The 18,523-nt window shown below is 42.4% G+C and overlaps 1 protein-coding gene and 1 long non-coding RNA gene across 2 annotated transcripts; one reads left to right on the forward strand and one right to left on the reverse strand.

Annotated features, from left to right (window-relative positions):
- Positions 1 to 6,144: 6,144 nt before the first annotated feature.
- On the reverse strand, positions 6,145 to 18,134 carry LOC143838262 (cytochrome P450 2D14-like). The gene is made up of 9 exons (XM_077339323.1): positions 17,814 to 18,134; positions 17,312 to 17,483; positions 14,796 to 14,948; positions 11,428 to 11,588; positions 10,039 to 10,212; positions 9,656 to 9,797; positions 8,205 to 8,392; positions 7,266 to 7,407; positions 6,145 to 6,323 (listed from the first exon to the last, which is right to left on the reverse strand). Exons 1-9 carry the CDS (start codon positions 18,048 to 18,050, stop codon positions 6,145 to 6,147), a joined length of 1,548 nt encoding a protein of 515 aa, XP_077195438.1. The 5' UTR covers positions 18,051 to 18,134.
- On the forward strand, positions 8,507 to 13,814 carry LOC143838264 (uncharacterized). Its single transcript, XR_013231315.1, has 3 exons — positions 8,507 to 8,658; positions 10,168 to 10,247; positions 13,714 to 13,814. It is a non-coding gene; the product is annotated as an uncharacterized LOC143838264 (long non-coding RNA).
- Positions 18,135 to 18,523: the final 389 nt, after the last annotated feature.

The raw sequence follows: 18,523 nt of genomic DNA on the forward strand, positions 1-18,523 counted from the left end.
TTTTCAAAGCATGATAAAGTACAAAATGAAATCGTTTCTCTTGGTAAACCTCAATGTCTTAAAGCTGAAGTGGGGAAGGGATGCCGTACTGCACATCACCAGAAGGGGGAGAGTATACCATTGTCATTAAAGATGTTTTCTGTGCACCAGAATTTATGCATGGATTGATATCAATAAGCAAATCAGTATATAATGGTTTCAGAATGTTGATTGAACCATTGCATTTCATTTTAGAGGTATTAATGGCATACAACTAGGGGGGACCAGGGTGCATTACTGCTATAAAATGGCTGGACATCTGAAAAAGAATTGTTCTGTTTGGAGAGCTAAACAGGGAAAACAAAGCACTGATTCATCTAAATAAAAGGCTAGGTGTTGTGTATGTAGACCTGCCGAGGACCTGAGCTTTATGTCTGAGGCAGGATTGTAATCCTGTGATTATAATTGGCCAATGCGCAGCTGGATCCTGGCTCCCAGATCCAATCAGTTTGAAGAGAAACTTGCTGGAATAGACAATGTCTGGTGTACAAAGACCCTGCAGGGGGCAGCAAAAAGATTGTTAGATTGGATAGTGAAGTCATGACCTTCTCTCCTGTTAAGTGTCATTCTTTTTCTCCAGATTGCTACTCTTAGGGGCAATTTCCTTCTTGGAATCCACAGTTCCAGTCCCCCCCCCCTCTCTCTTAATTAGGCATGTAGTCAGCTCCTAGGTCTCTCCTCTGCACTATCAAGTATAATAATTCCATAATAAACGTTTAACTATTCTTAAATCAGTGTGTGCAACCTGCCTTATTTACTCTGCTAACAAAACTGACAAATAGCACGCATTTGTGGGAATTTCCCTTTGTTCTATACTGTATATATTGGGTCTTTTCAGGGCAGGGGGGGAAGGTTGTAGTTCAGTTTTGGGTTTCTGTACCTTAAAGTTGGACTCAATAAAGAGCTGAAATGAACTCCCAGTATCCTGATCTCTGGACCCATGGATTTAACATTAAGAAAGCCGCAGGTAAATGTGTAGATAAAGATTGGGGTGGTTGTCTAAAGCTACACTGAACAACCTGTCAAATGGATGGTACATTGATTTAGGCACCACAAGCCACATGACAAACAATGCAGAATTCTTCACAGAACATGATCTCAACGCAAGGTAGAGCTTCCTTGCAGGTGGAAAAAGCATCACTGCAGAAATAATTGGGTATGGATTCTTAAACCTCTGTGAGCCATCTAAAGAAACATGTAAACTCCTTGTTAAAAGTGTCTTGTATGTTCCAGAACAGGATGGAAGACTTCTGTCTGTGACATGCCTCACCAGTAATGGTCTTACAGTGAAATTTTAAAGAAACCAATGTGTGATTAAGAAGGGGCAAGAGAGGAGTTGTGAAGAAGTATCTATATAACTTACCTTCTTAAATGGGGGGGGGGTTAGAATTGCTACACAAGTTTGTCACGGCAACTGAGTAAGACAACAATAGACAAACAAATACGAATAAAATACATAAAGGGGCTGTTCAACAAAAAAACAAGCCAGAAGGTAAAATCCAGCGTCTGAGGGAAGGAAGAGGGTAAGACCAAGAATGAAGGTGCTTTCAGATTCCCAGCCACACGGAGGGCCCCTGCCACATGTGCAGTCACTTAACTACAAATAGCAGAGGTGGCCAGACTGTGGGTCTCCAGATGGCAGGGGCTCGTGGCAATTGCAGTTCATAGACATCTGGAGAGCCACAGTTTGGCCACCCCTGACATAGACTGTCTTCATTCGCTCCAACAAATGTCCATAGGTTGGGGAGAAGCTTACAGAAATGATCCCACAAAGTACGATTACTTCCTTGGAATGACCAGAAAGGGCTCTTGTTGCTCTTGCTCTCCTTGCTGTACCCAAACACTTCTTCATTGATCTTCATGGACGTTATATTTTTCATGTGACTTGATTTGAAGCCTATCCACTTCTCCCATCCCATTCAGTGCAATTCCACTCCATGTTTCTTCCCTCAGAAGGCAGGAACTAATGTTCTTGGCTTTTCATGATATCGAAAATTAGGCAATTAGTTGTTCACAGCCAAAATCAGCAGCACCCTGCTTCAGAATCCTCCTATTCAGACTGTCTTTGTGTAACAGTTATTTAGGACACAATGGTGAAATGCTTGCATTCTTAGACTAATCTGTGTATAATCCAGTTTCATAAACATCACAATGAGTAATGTAATTTGCATTTTCTCTGTGTAGATTATTTCGCCTTCTTTGTGGCAGGTGAGGCTGATGATAATCTCCTACAAAAGAGGCATGGAAGCAGGACCATCTAGCTCTTATCTGTATATCTACTGCAGTTTTCTTCTATTGTTCCTCCAAGGAGCTCAGAACAGAGGACACGGAGCTCTTTCTCTATTTTGCCTTAATATCAACTTTGAGACACTTGTACAGAGAGAGTTACTGATCCCAAATCACTCACTGAGTTTCATAGGGGAGCCAGAATTTGAACCTGTATCTTAATGTATTTATTATGTGTAAACCACCCCAAGCCATCACCCAGAGGGTGTATAAATCTATAAATAAATAAATCTATAAATAAACAAATGACACAGATCTACAGAAGGGCTAAGCTCTCGGGGCCTAGCCTAAAGCACACACAGGCCAGCTCCAGACTACATTTTCTGTCAGTGGAATGATGCTCCCTGTTGTTGAAATGAAGGCCATTCCACATCCTTGGACTCTATGGAGGAGCTACTCCTGCAAAACTTTCTAGGGGGCATAGAGCCAGAGAAAAATAGGGGGGAGGACCCTGTCACAAGTGAATTGTGAAGGAAACTGGAAGCTCTTTCTCCACTCTCCTCACAGAACTCTCACAATGCCAAGAAAACAAGAACTTTTTAAGGTGAGTTCCTCCAGTGCACATCTGACTGTGAGTCTGGCTGTACACCCTGAGTCTGGCTGCATGTGTGAGTGGAAGGTGACATTAAAAACCCACTATATCACTTCCAGTAAAAAAACAAACAAACATAAATGACCTTGAGGAGGTCTAGGAATTGCCAGAAACTCTTCGCTTTTACCAAGGGGTCCCCAAAGTGGGCAGTGTCCCCCGGGGGACAATGGAAGAATCCAGGGAGGTAGTGAGGAATTTGGGGGCAGTAGGGAGGTAGTTATTTATTTATTTGTTAGATTTTTATCCTGCCACTCTCTGGTGATTTGTGGCGGGTTACACAAAGCAAAAACAAACCCCAATAAAATAAATCACATCCTTCATGCTAAAAATTAATTAAAACCTGCTAAAACCCATAAACCCCCTAAGATGGCAGCATAATCCCCAAATATTCCTCAATTCACAATCAAGCCACCATAGGTACAAGATACGCCAAATGTAATAGCGCTAGGCAGAGGAGGAGGGGCTCCAGTTGACCCTGGAGGACCTGACCTCAACCAAAGACCTGGTGGAAGAGCTCCATTTTGCAGGCCCTGTGGAATTGAGACAGCTGTGGCAGGGCCTTCAGCTCTTCCAGGAGTTCATTCCACCAGGTTGGGGCCAGGACGGAAAAGGCCCTGACCCGGGTCGAGGCCAGGTGCGCTTCTCTGGGGTCGGGGACCACATGTAGATTTGCACCCACAGAGCGGAGAACCATGCAGGGGGCATAGGCAAGCAGGCAGTCCCCCAGATAGGCATTTTAATGAATTTTAAACCAATAGGGGGCAATAGTATGACTCTTCTTGTTGCGCTACATCTTTCTAGTTAGAAAGTTTCCAAGTTGGCTTGCCTACCTCTGGGTAGTAACGACCCTGTATTTCCTTAGTTATCACCCATCCCAGTGCTGTCTAGGGCTAACCTTGCTTAGCTTCCTGAAGAAAATGACAGCTTCAGAAGTTGGCCTGGATGTATCAACAGGGGCATCTCATCAAAATCACAAGATGTCATAGTCCCATTGTATACGGCACTGGTCAGACCACACTTGGAGTACTGTGTGCAGTTCTGGAGACCTCACTTCAAGAAGGACGTAGATAAAATTGAAAGGGTATAGAGGAGAGCAACGAGGATGATCTGGGGCCAAGGGACCAAGCCCTATGAAGATATTTTGAGGGACTTGGGAATGTTCCGCTTGGAGAAAAGGAGGTTGAGAGGGGATATGATAGCCTTCTTTAAGTATTTGAAAGGTTGTTACTTGGAGGAGGGCAGGATGCTGTTTCCGTTGGCTGCAGAGGAAAGGACACGCAGTAATGGGTTTAAACTACAAGTACAACGATATCATTCTGTGATTCTGTGAATTTAGATAGGACTGATAAAATGGAAATTACCTTGATAAAGTCAGTTTTCTATTTTTCTTTATTACACAATCTTGATCTCATCATGCCTACTGGAAGCTAAAACAGTGTCAGAGAAAAACTGGCCTCCCTTCAGCTGAGCCCCAGACTAATCAGGGCTTCTTTGAACTTAATCACAATGAATTTAGAAACAAAGGATCCTGTTATTTTCTGCTAATACTCCTGGAATTCATAGAAAATATGTGGAAATTCTTGACATCCTAGTAGAGGTTATAAATCAGCACAAGGAAACACATGATCTGTCTGTTTCAAGGGATTTGACTAACTTATTTCTGGATAAAGGAGAAAAGGTGGGAGTAGGGTTAAGAGAAATAGAACGGACAGGAGGAGATTTAGAGAAAACATATAAATTACAGTAAGGTGACCAGATTGTCCCACTTTTGGAGGGACATCTGGAGTCACCTGGCAAATTGTACTTATGCACAAGGCCACAGCTCCCCCCCCCCCCCCGCAGTGAGAAGCTCTCCAGGCCACGAGCAAATTGGCCACCAAAGTGGCTGATTAGCTTCAGGCCGGGCAAGCTTCTTGCTGCAGGAGGGGGAGGAGAGGGAAGTGTGGCCGCCAGCATGGCAGCAGCACAAATGTGCATGCGCGGACCTGCCGTGCATGCACGTTTGCGCCTGGCAGGGCCGCAAATGTGTACGCACGGCAGTTTTGCGTGGGCGCAAAAGTGCATGCATGGCAGGTGTGCGCATGCGTGTTTGTGCGGCAGCTGCCACGCATGAGGTCACCCTCTCCCCCTCACTCCTTGGCAGCGGTCCGCAACACAAGAAAGGCTGTGGACCGCTGTTCTATGAAACTTTTTGTTGCTCCATATAGACCAAATAAGAGCCTCTTGTGGCGCAGAGTGGTAAGGCAGCGATATGCTGTCTGAATCTGTCTGCCCATGAGGTTGGGAGTTCAATCCCAGCAGCCGGCTCAAGGTTGACTCAGCCTTCCATCCTTCCGAGGTCGGTAAAATGAGTACCCAGCTTGCTGGGGGGTAAACGGTAATGACTGGGGAAGGCACTGGCAAACCACCCCGTATTGAGTCTGCCAAGAAAACGCTAGAGGGCGTCACCCCAAGGGTCAGACATGACTCGGTGCTTGCACAGGGGATACCTTTACCTTTACCTTTTATAGACCAAATTTTTAATTAATGTCAATGGTGTCCCGCTTTACCAATGTTAAAATCTGGTCACTTTACATTACAGCTTTCATCAAAAAGTAGTGGTGCAAGAATCCCTGCCACCAGAAATTACACACACACATACACATGCACACATATCACTGTGCTTTCAAGACATTTGAATTAGTCCTATACAAAACAGATACTTTGTACAAAATTTTGGACAGATGAATGAGCAAAGGATACAGGAAACAGAAAACAGCTTGTTGATACTTATCATCACATCTTATAAACCCCTTTCCACCAAAGGGGTGAATCCCACTCATTCCATTTCAAGTTTGGGGAATTTTACTGTGCATTACTGGCAGCTAAGTTCAAATTAATTCAATAAATTCTGTAGTAAAATGCAACCACAGTTGCATTTTAAGAGTGTATAATAAGAGTTCGCTTAGAGGTCCTGATAATGTGAAATACTGGGAACTGCTAAAATAATTATCACACATGGTCTGAAAAAGAGGGAAGGAGAATGGTCTCTCATTCTTTTCCTAAAATTTGTGTTTCTTTCAATTCAGAACTTTGCTAATATCCTGAGCATATATTTTATTCACTGACAACATTTTTAAAGCAAGGAAATGCAGACAAAATCTCATATAAAACATTTTCCCCAGATATCTGTGTCTTAGCAAGCAGTTTGTAGGCCAGAACACTGAATAGCAGAAGCCATTGAGATGTTATCTGGGGATGGCACAAATGTGAAAAGGGGACGGACTAACTGTGATGGCAAAGAGCCTCTCTTCATTGGGCCTGGGATGGTTCTCAGGGATACAGAAAGTGAAATGCTGCATGAGGCTGGTGAAGAAGATGAAGAGCTCCATTCTAGCCATTGGTTCTCCAGGGCAGGCATGGCGACCTGAAGGGAAGGGAAGGGAAGCAAAGTAACAGAAGGAAACCACAGAACCCAGTTCCACATACAGCATTCAGTTCTCACTACGGTTGTCAGTCTGAGCCAGAGGACCAGGGGAATAGCATCCCTAGTTCTCACACAAATCTGATTGTGACACTATTTTTTAGAGAGCATGGAAGTCACAGAAATCAATACATTCAAACAGGTTTCCAAACTCTTCAGCCCTTGACTTACCTTGTTATCATGCTATGGTTAGACTAGATTCAGTATCTGGCACACACCAGAAAGCCATAAGTAAGGTCCTAACTACATGTTACCCTGTTTCTGGTCTACTTGTAGGGCTGCCAATTCTGGTTTGGGAAATTCCTGTAGATTTGGGGAACAGAGCCTGCAGGAGGCAGAGTTTGAGGAGGGAGTTTATAGGGTATAATGCTACAGAGTCCACCCTCCAAGGCCGCCATTTTCTCTATGGGAACTTATGTCTGTAGTCTGGAGGGCAGTTGTCAATTCCAGGAAACCTCCAGACTTTACCTGGAAAAAGGGATGCCAGTCCCCAGGTGGGACCTGGGGAGCCCTTGGAATTATAGCTCATTTCTAGATTAAAGATATCAGTGCTCCTGGAAGAAATGGCTGCTTTGGAGGATGGACTCCATACCCTTTTACTCTACTGAGCCCCCTCCCTGCCCCAAATCACACCGACTCCTGGATCTACCCCCGAAATCTCCATTATTCCCCACACTAGCACTGGCAACCCTACCTGGAGGCTGGCAATCCTATCTGCCCAGATCTAGGAGTATGCTGGGTGTTCTGTAGAAATTCAATTCCACGCATGTGGCATATGTGGAAAAGGAAGCGTACAGTTATTAAGCTTCCCTAGCCTGAAAATTCCCCAAGGAACCTATTGAGGTATACTGGTCTACAGCCATCATTCTACTCCCTTTGATTTACCTGCAGAGAACGGCAGAAAAGCCTCTCGCTTGACAAACTGCCCATTGTCATCTAGGAAGTGCTCAGGGTAGAACTGGTGTGGCTTTTCCCACATGGTTTCATCCTTCAGCACAGAAGATAATTGATTGAAGACTACAGTCCTCTAACAAAGCACATATCAAAAAACAGCCTTGATTAGAAAACTCAGCTAGTTTCTTTCAGGTGAGATTTCTTTTTTGAATATGTGGAATACATACAGAAAACTGTGAGAAGTTTATGGACAGAAAATCTGTGTTTAATTCAAAGGGCAGGTAACTATGTTGGCAGAGGAGTGATGATGGGTATAAGCAGAACTTGCCCTTCCATAAGATAAGAGAGCCTACTCTTGTATTTCCAGCCTGGCCACTCCAATTTATACTGAGATAATGCACGAGGCCTCTAATTTAAGTCTGTTCCAAAGCAAGAGTTTTTATTTTGAATTGTCAGCTGATAGCAACAGCATCACATAAAGCTTCTCCAACACAAAATCTGGGGTCTTTTTGTGATGCCAATGCTGGTCTGGAAGTTTCTGCAGACAATGTTTTCTGTCATTCTAAACATTTCTTCATTAGCACTGGAGTTTACAGGATTATGTTGAAAGCATGCTCAGTCACATTAATGAAACTGGCATATTTCTTTTTCAAAAATCATTTGCTTAAAGGGTTGATTCCTCCATTTTCATACCATGTGTCAAAAAAGCACACAATTAATACTGTGGTTGGCATTATTTGTCTTTCAGCTGCTAGGCAGACAGATAATGTAAGCTCCATATGAATTCTAGCAACAGTCATGAGATTAAGTTAAATTAACTGGTTCTGTGTTAAGAACCACTGTTGATAAGGCCTCTCATGGGATCAATCAAACAGTGCCTGGGCATCTCTGATTTTATTTCTTACAAGTGTTTTTTTCAAGGGATCGTACCTTAGGGATGACAAAGTTTCCAACTTCAACATCTTGCCGTGTTATATAAGGGAATGCAAGAGGTGCAATGTCAGCACAACGTTGAATTTCGTGGATTACAGCATTAGTATAAGGCATTTGGGGCTGATCCTTCATTGTGGGTGTTTTGTCCCTTCCAAGTACCTCCTCAATTTCTTCATGAACTCTTTCTGGAAATATTAATCAATTCATTATGAATTAATTGCATATGTATTCTTCCACATAGTTCAGGACAGTGGTTTACTCCATCCTCTTTTTGTTCTGCCTCTTCTCATGAAGACCAGTGGAATCAACAATGAGAGCTGATAAGGAGACACCAAATAAAACTGATCCTCTACATCTCAAACCCAGTATCATCAACGCTGCCACAGCCCAAGACTGAAGATAGTAGTGGGACCTCTAATTCTGTCAAGCCATCATATCTCCTTTTTCTGAGGTAATGCTCCATCTTCTTGTTTAGAGAGGAATGGGAAGGCGACTGTAAGCCGCTTTGAGCCTCCTTCGGGTAGGGAAAAGCGGCATATAAGAACCAACTCTTCTTCTTCTTCTTCTTCTTTAATAACATGATCTCTTTTTGATCTGCCTAAGAGAAATTCCCTTTAGGGAGTTGTTTCTCACAGCCTTTCTGCCACATCACCTTTGAGGACTGGGAAGTCAGACTTTCTAGATGAGCCATCAGCTCGCTTGCAGGTGGCTTAGATCCAGAGGGATGACTAGACTCAAAAAATAGAGCCATTTCATATCAGGTAGCCTCTTATCTTTGCATACCTAAACCAACAACAAAACAGGAGATGAGATGTGGCATGACTCAGACTGTCTAGTTAATAAATTCATCTGAGTCACAGTTAGTGTACCTATCTCCTTTCCTTCTTCTTTTGTGCAAGACTATTTGGCAACATGTAAAGTGCACAACTGCAGATGTCTGAAAACTGAACTGCCAGAAATTGAGAGGGGTGTTTGGGATGGTATCAAATACAAAAGGAACATTACACACTGAAAAATGTGCATATAGCACCAATTTATTATTATTATTATTATTATTATTATTATTATTATTATTATTATTATTATTATTATTATTATTATTATTATTATTTTGTTTTTGTTGTTGTAATCCAGTTCATGGCGGGTTACAGTACGCCGGCTCATGGTGAGTTACAACATAAAAACACCACAACAATAAAATCCCATTAAAACAATACAAAAAACAGCCTGGAGGAAAAACCCCACATCATCCAATCATCACCCATGGTGTTCTAGCAGGTGATATAACTTTCAAATAATATTACTATAATATCAGCCCTGCCATGGGGATCATTCTGGAACATAGTAGAAATAAGTTTCTAATTTGTATTTTCAGAGGAATGGGGAAATGCTTCAAAACACAAACCCTTCAAGGAATGTCTGCATTGCCCCTGATGCTCATCACTTACTTTGAACATCTGGATGGAGGACCATTTTCTGCAGTCCCCAGAGTATGGTGGAAGCAGAGGTTTCAGTGCCAGCCGCAACCAAATCATAAATAATTTTAACGAGGTTCTGCTCATTAAAACTGGTCTTTGGATTCCCCTTGACCTGAAGGAAATTAAAAGTTGGTCATACCCATGGCTAATGGTCAATCATGTTTGGGTGATGATGTGTGAAATTAGCAATAAGTGGGTTTGTTATCAGTGGCATGCAAGACATAGCTTTAAAAAGGATAAGGAATCAGTGAATTGGTGCTCCCTATTCCTAGGCAGAAAATGGAATTAGGCAGTACAAATAGTCTATGGTTGCCATCCAAAGGGAAGCTGTACTTTAAACTTCTCCTTCTTACCTTTTCCATCTCCTCCAGAAATGCATCGATGAAATCTCTTTGAAAAGAAGGATCCCTGGTTTTCTTATGTTCATTCACAAAGTCTCTTACTATGGTAGTAATATCACTATATAGCTTTCTGATTTTAAGGTGAGGCCCAGGAATAAAGGCAAGCCAGGATGCTGCAATGAAAAGCTGTTAGATGAACAATGGAAACAGAAAGACATGTGGTAAGGGTATTTTCCCTGAAATGATACTATGATAAAAATAACTAGTTTCCTTCACACATTGGTGGGGGAAATTCTGCACCCCAACTCCTTCCCTGTTCTGAAGACTGAAGCTATTGAATTTGTATCTCAGTTTAGGAAAAAGTTGATCAAACCCCACATTTGATCACTAAAACAGATCACTTTAAACTAGTGATGTCATCAGAAGTTAAATTATAAAGAAAATACGTTTTGAACTGAAAGTGGGGCTGTTTGCAATTTCTATTAATTTGTACATGCAACAATTTGGTTTGAAAGCACACACAATGCCTTTCACACCTCACAGAGGTCAAAGAAAAGTTCCTACTGATTTTAAAAAGCTGAGATTAAACTAGTGGTTCTTTTGAATAGAAAGAACTGAGTGGAAGCAAAAGTTCACCCCGATTTATGTCTAACTGGAGCCACAAATAGCTCACCAGTCATGCATCATGTTAGTCTGTCATGTACTTGACACACCCTCTGGTATCTGCTGTTGATGGTGGGCTGTGTTCATTGTGGTACATCCCTATTTGTGCATGCATTGTGTGGTCTTTGTAAGGAACTGATGGCCCAGATCAGCCTCCCTCAACTTTTTTACCATTGAGAAACCCCTGAAACGTTCTTCAATCTTTAAGAAACCCCAGAAGTGGTGCGATTGTGCAGAATATGGTTGGGAAACATAGCTGTGTACACACCATCCAGGATCCCTCCCCTTTCCAGCCCATCCAGGCCCATCATTGGTCATTTTGCAGGGGGGGGGGATTGACAGAACCATATGTGGTTATATCACTTGATAAATGTTTAGGAAATTTAAAAAATATATAAGCAATTAATTAATTCCCACCCATTCAGGAAACCCTTTCAGGGCCATTGAGAAAGCCTGGCCTGAGTTTTGTATCAAAGTTGTTGAAACTGTTCCTGCTTCACTGTTCTGCTATCCACTGATTCTGTTTATAAAAGCCCCAAAAGACCACTTACCTAACCCACAATATCTATAGTGAAATCCAACAAAAGGACAATTGCCTGTTATGTCAACATTAGGAGAAAGCAATGAAATGGATTTCACTCCTATTATTCGCCAGTTTCAAGTTTGACTCAGTGTCAGATCATACTGGTATTTGGGCAGCTCCTCTTCTTTCATGTCCAGTCAGACTTAGGAAGGTACCTGGGGCAAATTTCTGGCAAATGACTTCATTATCTCCTCTGTCAAATGCATTATCTTCAGGAAGGTCTCATCATTGTAGTCAAAGCGTTCACCAAATGTTAGGATGCAGATAATATTTCCAACTGCTTTGTTCACAAGTTCTTGTGGGTTGAAGGAAGAGCCTGCAGCAGACAAAGCAACAACAACAATGACACTAGAAATATGCCATCCTATATCGCCTACATGATGGGATTTCATATGTCCCAGGCAAATGTTGCAGCTGTGTTAGGTGAGCCTGTCCCAGAGAAGGACACTTCCCCACAGGCTTGTTTCTTGCATAATCATCTGCCGGCTGTATCTCATTATATTATTGAAAGCAGCTCCCATCCAGCTGTGGGCATCTTTGAAGGACATTACAGACAGCGTATGCTCCATTAGACTCCAATCCCAAAACATGGGTAAAAGTAATAGGTCCCAGTTGTTCCGGCCTTGAAAACAAGAAGCTGAATTGCAAAGAGAAACAGATATCAAACTTTTATTTCCAGAGAACACTTTCCCCATGGATTTCTCTGTTCCCAAACCCTATGCATAGCTGAGCATTCTGAGAGGTACACTTAATTCACAATGATGTTGGGCTTCAGTATTGTCCTGTGTCAACTGAGGGTGCAACTTAAAACATAGCCATTGGCCCGCTGAGGGGATGATCAATAATGGTGGGGGGAAATGTCATTCAGGGAAGCTCTTACATGGAAGAAACAGTGGTTTTTTGCCCTTCATCCTTCCTCTGCAACCTATCTCCCATCAGTTGTGTTCCCCCAGCTGACTAAGACTAGGTGGGAAATCTCTCTTTCTGCCACACTAACCTCATGCAGAGGGTCAAAAATCAGATCTTTGCCACCAAGTCTAATTCTTCTGTCTATTGCCCATAATATTTAACAGTTCCTACTTTTGACCTCCCAAAGGCCAAACTGGGACATGCATGAATTACAGTAGAAAGTCTGGGGCAGGCATGAATTACAGTAGAATCCTAAACAGATTTACACCCTTCTAAGCCCATTTATGTGCAGCTGCAGCAATTCAGATTGGGCCTGTGACAAGGGTGGAAAGGAGGCAGGGGGACTGCTATTGCAAGACCTGCTCATCCCCATGGCCTCTTGAAAGGCCAGCAGGGGGGAAATGCAAAACCGGAAGTGGCATCATTGCATTGGGGTAAAATTCTAGGACTCCTATAGTATTGCACCAACGTGATGACTCGCTTTTGGTTTTCATTGGCAGTAAGTTGATGAGATCATCCCCACCCCCAATTTCACCCCTAGAAATTGCTCACTATCCTAAGCAGGCTTACTCAAAACTGAATTCCATTTTATTCAAGGCAATTCCTGCTAGGAAAACTTTCTTAGGGTTGCACCCCTCCCCTCCCCCGAATGTGCTCACCAAATTTGCCAATGATCAGTCAAGTTTTTTTTACCTTGACTAGTTGGAAGTGATGGGAGGGAAGCTGCAGAGTCTCTTTTCTTAGCTGCCAATGCAGTTGTCAGCAAAGACAAAGAAGGCAGCAGGCAGTTTCCCAAGGCTGAAAAGGTGGAGCCAGGAAAAACCTGGGTTTCGTAGGAAACCTGCAAGCTCTGGCAAAGTGGGTTGGCAGCCCTGCCTACTGCCTGATGTCCTTTATTAATTCCCCCCTCAGGAAATCTTGCATCTCCTTAGAGGCCCTTTGAGGAGAGGATTAAAGTGGGAAGAGACAGTAGCCGCCGAGGCAGATGTCAAGTACTGTAATGTTGCCACTCCTTAAGAGTGTCAAGATAATTTTGTGTACTTCATTTGAATACTTGTTCTCTTCTCTGTCTTCATCAGGGTTGAAAGAAATGTCTGTCTCAGTTCTTATCACCTGACATTTTCTTCTCCCCACTCTTCTGCACATTCTTCTCCCCCACCCTTGCTCTTGTTTGCTTTCCATGTTTTCACCTTCTTTTTGTAATGTACTTCTCCCTGCAATCTTCTCACTAGCTCTTCCTTCTGTCCTTAAGAAAAAGCAAATCTCTATCCCTTTTTGTTGTGATGATGAGGAAAAGCATACCGCAGAAGCAGCAAAAGGGGCTAGAGAGGCTAGGAATTTAGAGAACCTAGTAAATCATGGCTGTAATTGTTATGTTGTTTAGAACTATTGCTGTCTAGCAATTGGCATGATATTTTAAAAAATTGGGGGGGGAATGACAGCTGCAGGGGGCTGAGGCAAGAAGAGTGCAGTGGGGAGGTCATGTGACTGGTCTAATGCCTCTCTGAAGACCTCTCTTTCTCTCTCTGCAGCAACAAGAGCTACCCATAGAATCTTTGCCGTATGGAAACTGCCTAAACTTGTTAGTCTTCAACCTGTCATAGGCCTCTTCTGTTCTTATTGTGCCAGGGAATTTTGATTCTAACCCTGCAAGCAGGGAAGGGTACGTATTGTTTAGTAATATTTTGAGCATTATAATGATTTGTATACAAATGGTGATTTCTAATATATGTGATCTAGTGCTGGGAAGCGGCTGACTTCTGGATGGACCACAAGCACAATCTGTTGTGTTGTTGGTTTTTTTACTTGCAAAGTCAGTGCTCTGCACATGGCAAACAGGTAGCAGATGTGGTGTGAAGAAGGAAGAATTATCCTCTATGAGTTTCCCAGTTGTCTGTCCATGGTGGGCAACCTCCTGCCACATTAGTTCTTCCCACATGCTTGCTCTATGAACAGCAGGAGAAACAATGGGATGGGGGGAGAAACAGCAGGAGAAACAATGGGATGGGGCAACAATGGGCCAGAGATCATGATGTCACTTCTGGGTATGTACCAGGAAATGACATCATGGCATCCGCATTGCTGTAGGAACTTCCCCCAGTCTCTATGGTTTTCTTTTCCCTAAAGGTTAGGCTGGCATCCGTAACACTAGACTTTAGGGGTAATGAAATACACTGTTTCACAAACCCCTACCTACCCCTTTCAGGTGTCAGCTATGCCAACCTGCGATATGTTGACAGTTTTAATTGGGACCAGCCCAGTTTCATAAACTTGTTAAAGAAAGAAAATGCCAGGAATGTCACCTCTCAAGAGATCATAATGCCTTAAAAAAGTCTCTCCTCTAAGCTTTCATTCAGTTACCTCTCTGCTATCAGGAATATATATAGTAGTTATATATATATATAGTAGTTATATATATATAACTACTATATATATTCCTGATAGCAGAGAGGTAACTGAATGAAAGCTTAGAGGAGAGACTTTTTTAAGGCATTATGATCTCTTGAGAGGTGACATTCCTGGCATATATATATATAAAATTTCAGTCACCATCCCTTGCTACTGAATGGCCACAAGGACCAGCCTCCTTCTGGTGCCTAGGAATGAAACATACCTTCTTTTGATTTGAATTCAGAGCACAGAAACTCAGCTTCCTCAGCTACCCTCTCTTCGAGTGTTTTCTTCCCCATCCCAAAGTTTTTCAGAGTGGAGATACAGAATTTCCTCTGTTCCTTCCAGCCACTGCCATACTTTGCCATGAGTATTCCTAAGCAAGTGGAGAGAAATTCCTGTCAGTTCATAATTTTCTTCACTTTTCCCAGGAAATATACAAGAATATGGAGGTTTTGTTGTTTTTTAAATCCCAGTCTGTCATTGTTCTTCAAGGAATTACTAGGTAGTCTCTCAAGCACATGACAGCTACAGTTTTAGGCTAATTCATTCTCATGGTGACCCAAGGAATTGTTTGGCTTGATCCAGTAGGGGTAGAGTTAGTGATGGATAGCTATCAGGAAGTAACTATTTCATGGGAAGCCAATTAAGATATTCTAGGCTTTTCTCTCCTTGTATGGGACAATAGGAAAACTACAAATGGGAAAAGTTAATTAATTAAAAAGGGAGATTAAATTTAGTATAATGGGTATATTGTTGTAATTGTATTGTTATTGAGGGGGCTATGTATTACAAGACACAAAATACAGACTGCTACTGTCAGTATTGTCAAGTTAGTTGGAACTGAACTTCTTTGGAAGAGGAATGAATAAGAAGAATGTAGCACCTTGGTCAACTTCAGGAACAGCTAGACTTGATTCACAGCTGACTTTGTGCATGAAAGAACATATTTTTAATTGAAATCAAGGAGACTATCTGTTGCAAGTTTCTGTTCACTGTTAGTTATAACAGTGTTAGCTACATTTATTTGTTTGTTTGATTTCTATTCCACCGCTCCTAGACCAGCTAACCCACAATGGCTTACAACATATAATTTAAAACAATAAAAGCAGTAAAAATTTTAAAATATATCACATTAAAAAAACCTCCCATCCCCTCTAATTCCTCCCCAATTCCCCCCCCCCCCCGCCGCCCATACACACATACACCAAGCTACTAAATTGCTGCTATATATGTCCAGGAAGATGTAATACAGACAGGCTACTAGAGAGCACCAGAGGAAATGTCAGATCTTCCATATCCTGGCCTCTACTGAACGCCTGGTGGAAGAGCTCTGTCTTGCATGCCCTGTGTAACTGAAGGAGTTCCGTCAGGGCCCTCAGCTCTTCTGGAAGCTCATTCCACCAGGCAGGGGGCAGGGACAATAAGGTCCTGGCCCTGGTCAAGGCCAGCAGAACTTCACAAGGGCCAGGGATCTCCAGCCTGTTTGTACCCACAAAGCACAAAGCCTTGCAGGGGGCATAGGGGGTTAAATAGTCCATCATATGCATTGGGCCTAAACTGTGTATGACCTTGAAGGTTAAAACTAAACCTTGAGCCTGATCTAGTATTCAACTGGTAACCAATGCAGCTGCTTCAGCACTGCTGGATATGGCCTCTCCAGTGTTCCAGTGAGAACCCTAGCAGCTGCATTTTACACCAGCTGAAGTTTCAAGGACAAGGGAAGGCCTGTGTGGAGTGAATTATAGAAATCTAGTCTGGAGATGACCGTTGCATGGATCACTGTGGCAAGGTGTTCATGAGATAGGCAGGGCAGATATAACTATTTTTGAGTTAAAGAAATTTCACATAAAATTAATCTAGTTTGCAAGTTCTATTCCTGATTTAACTCCATGGAACTCACATAGGCAAAGATTCCACTAAGTCTTCACTACTCTTCCCAGTCAAGATCCTACCAACCAAATGGACCTCAAGTGTCTATTTTCGTACTGATCAATATACTCAATTCTTCAGCTCACCATTCCCCTCCCCCAAATTTACTAGATGATCAGTCTGCACATACCATATTTGGCATTTATGATGAGGAAAGAAGGACCTCAATAAAGTCCTTCCTTCCTGTTTTCTTGAATGTATTTTACTTCTCGCTGACAAGCCAATGGGTACTGTCCTCAAACTTGAACAGGTTCATGTCTTTAACAATTTAAAGCATTTATCCCCTGCCTTAAGGCATGATACTCGCATGAAATTTGAGGGAGTACACAGCTGTAGTTTTCTGTTTCTTCTGGGTGGTTTGACAGCAGGAGAAGACTGTAGGACAGAGACTAGGTAACACCCTGGTTCTAACTTCCAAAGGAATTCTACGTATCTGTTACTGCATATTTTCCTGCCCTTCCTCCAAGGAAATCAGGATGATCTTTATAGTTGTCCTCCCTTTATGTTATTTTCATAACAAACCTGTAAGGTAGAATATGCTAAGAAGAGAGACTGGGTATTTGAACTTGGATGCTCATTTACATGTGCAGTAACCATTCATAAATATCCAGCAATAAATACAAGTGTTTCATAAGCAGTATGAAATTCGTTTTATCTGCAATAAATGGCATTGGGAGAGGACAAATGGGTTTCAATATTGCTACATTTAATTTGTTGTAGTTTTTTCCCATTTTTCTCCCCTGTCGAGCCATGTCAATGCATGGAAGCGTTGCCAGAGCATCCTATCACTGCAGGAACGGTACTCACCTTCACAATGTTTTGCAAAGCTTACTAGGCTGAACAATGGAATATGTGGACGGTTAGCAAACTCCTCAGCTTTCTGTCCCAAAGCCTCTTTTATCACCTTGAATCCGCTCAGCACGACAATATTGTGCCACCCAATTTGGAATGAACAGACTGCTCCATACTTTTCTGCCAACTATGATTTTAAAAAGAAGAAAATGCATTGCTCTCCACAGAACAGTACAATAAGAAATAGAGGCCCTCGCCACACCTTCATATAATCCCTGCAAAAATATGTTTTATCAAACAGCCAGAAATCTGCCACATAAAAGTAGTACAAACTGGGCTTTGTTGAGGAGACTGAAGGGTTCCATAGGAAATACAAATTTAGCTGTAAATTCCCCCATTATTGTTTCACTTTTCAAAGGTTCAGTACCTTCTCAGCCAACTGTCAATCACTGAGTCAATCAACTGTTAATTATTCAATAAGACTAGTCGTACAAAATGGGTTTGAGCAGGTACTTACACGTCGAAAAGAAATGTGTGGATTTTTGAGATCGATTAACAGCAAGTTCCCAAAGAAAGGGAAACGGGTGGGTCCCGGTGGATATCGACTACTTCTTTTTCTGCACAGTACATAATCGAGCAGCAGGGCCAGCAGCAGGAGAAGGATGAATAATTCTGTGATGTTGTTCCAGAAGGATGCAGCCTGGGCCCACAGCCAAAGGATGGAAGCTGGGATCACAGCTACTGGAGTCTCCATCTTCCTCCTGCTTGGTCTCCTCTAGACTCTTTCTGACTCCTGTAAGTCTGAGTCTCCACAACTTATGAATCTTTACAACTTCTGTCCCAGCAAAGCCTCCTGTCTCCTCACCACAGAATCAGATCCCTGTATGAATGTGATCCACTATTAATATCTCTTCATCAGGAGCTGTCCTTTTTCCACTATAATTAAAATGTTATGCAAGGGATTAGAGCAATAAACTTGTGGTCCAACTACTCATGCTAGGGAGATCCATGATCAGGATGATCTCCTGTGCTTTATTCTGAAAACAAAAGCATCCATGGAGAGTCTGGAACTGGATTGGAGCTTCCTTAAATGTTCCCCATTAAAACGTTCTCCATTACACAACTCACAATGCACATCACAGACTGACATATCTGCCCGACTGGGGAAAACATAGATGCACCCTATGAGTTCTGCTTATTATTATTTTTGCTGTGGGATCTACAGTG

The sequence above is a fragment of the Paroedura picta genome, chromosome 5 (genome assembly GCF_049243985.1).
Source record: "Paroedura picta isolate Pp20150507F chromosome 5, Ppicta_v3.0, whole genome shotgun sequence".
In the NCBI taxonomy this organism is placed as follows: domain Eukaryota; kingdom Metazoa; phylum Chordata; class Lepidosauria; order Squamata; family Gekkonidae; genus Paroedura; species Paroedura picta.

Excerpts from the sequence above, each read along its gene's own strand:
- LOC143838262 (XM_077339323.1), bottom strand. The coding sequence starts at position 18,050 with ATGGAGACTCCAGTAGCTGTGATCCCAGCTTCCATCCTTTGGCTGTGG. Across the intron at positions 17,484-17,813 it reads CACACATTTCTTTTCGACGT|TTGGCAGAAAAGTATGGAGC; the intron begins GTAAGTACCTGC and ends TTAAAATCATAG. Across the intron at positions 11,589-14,795 it reads TGAATTCAAATCAAAAGAAG|GCTCTTCCTTCAACCCACAA; the intron begins GTATGTTTCATT and ends TGTCTGCTGCAG.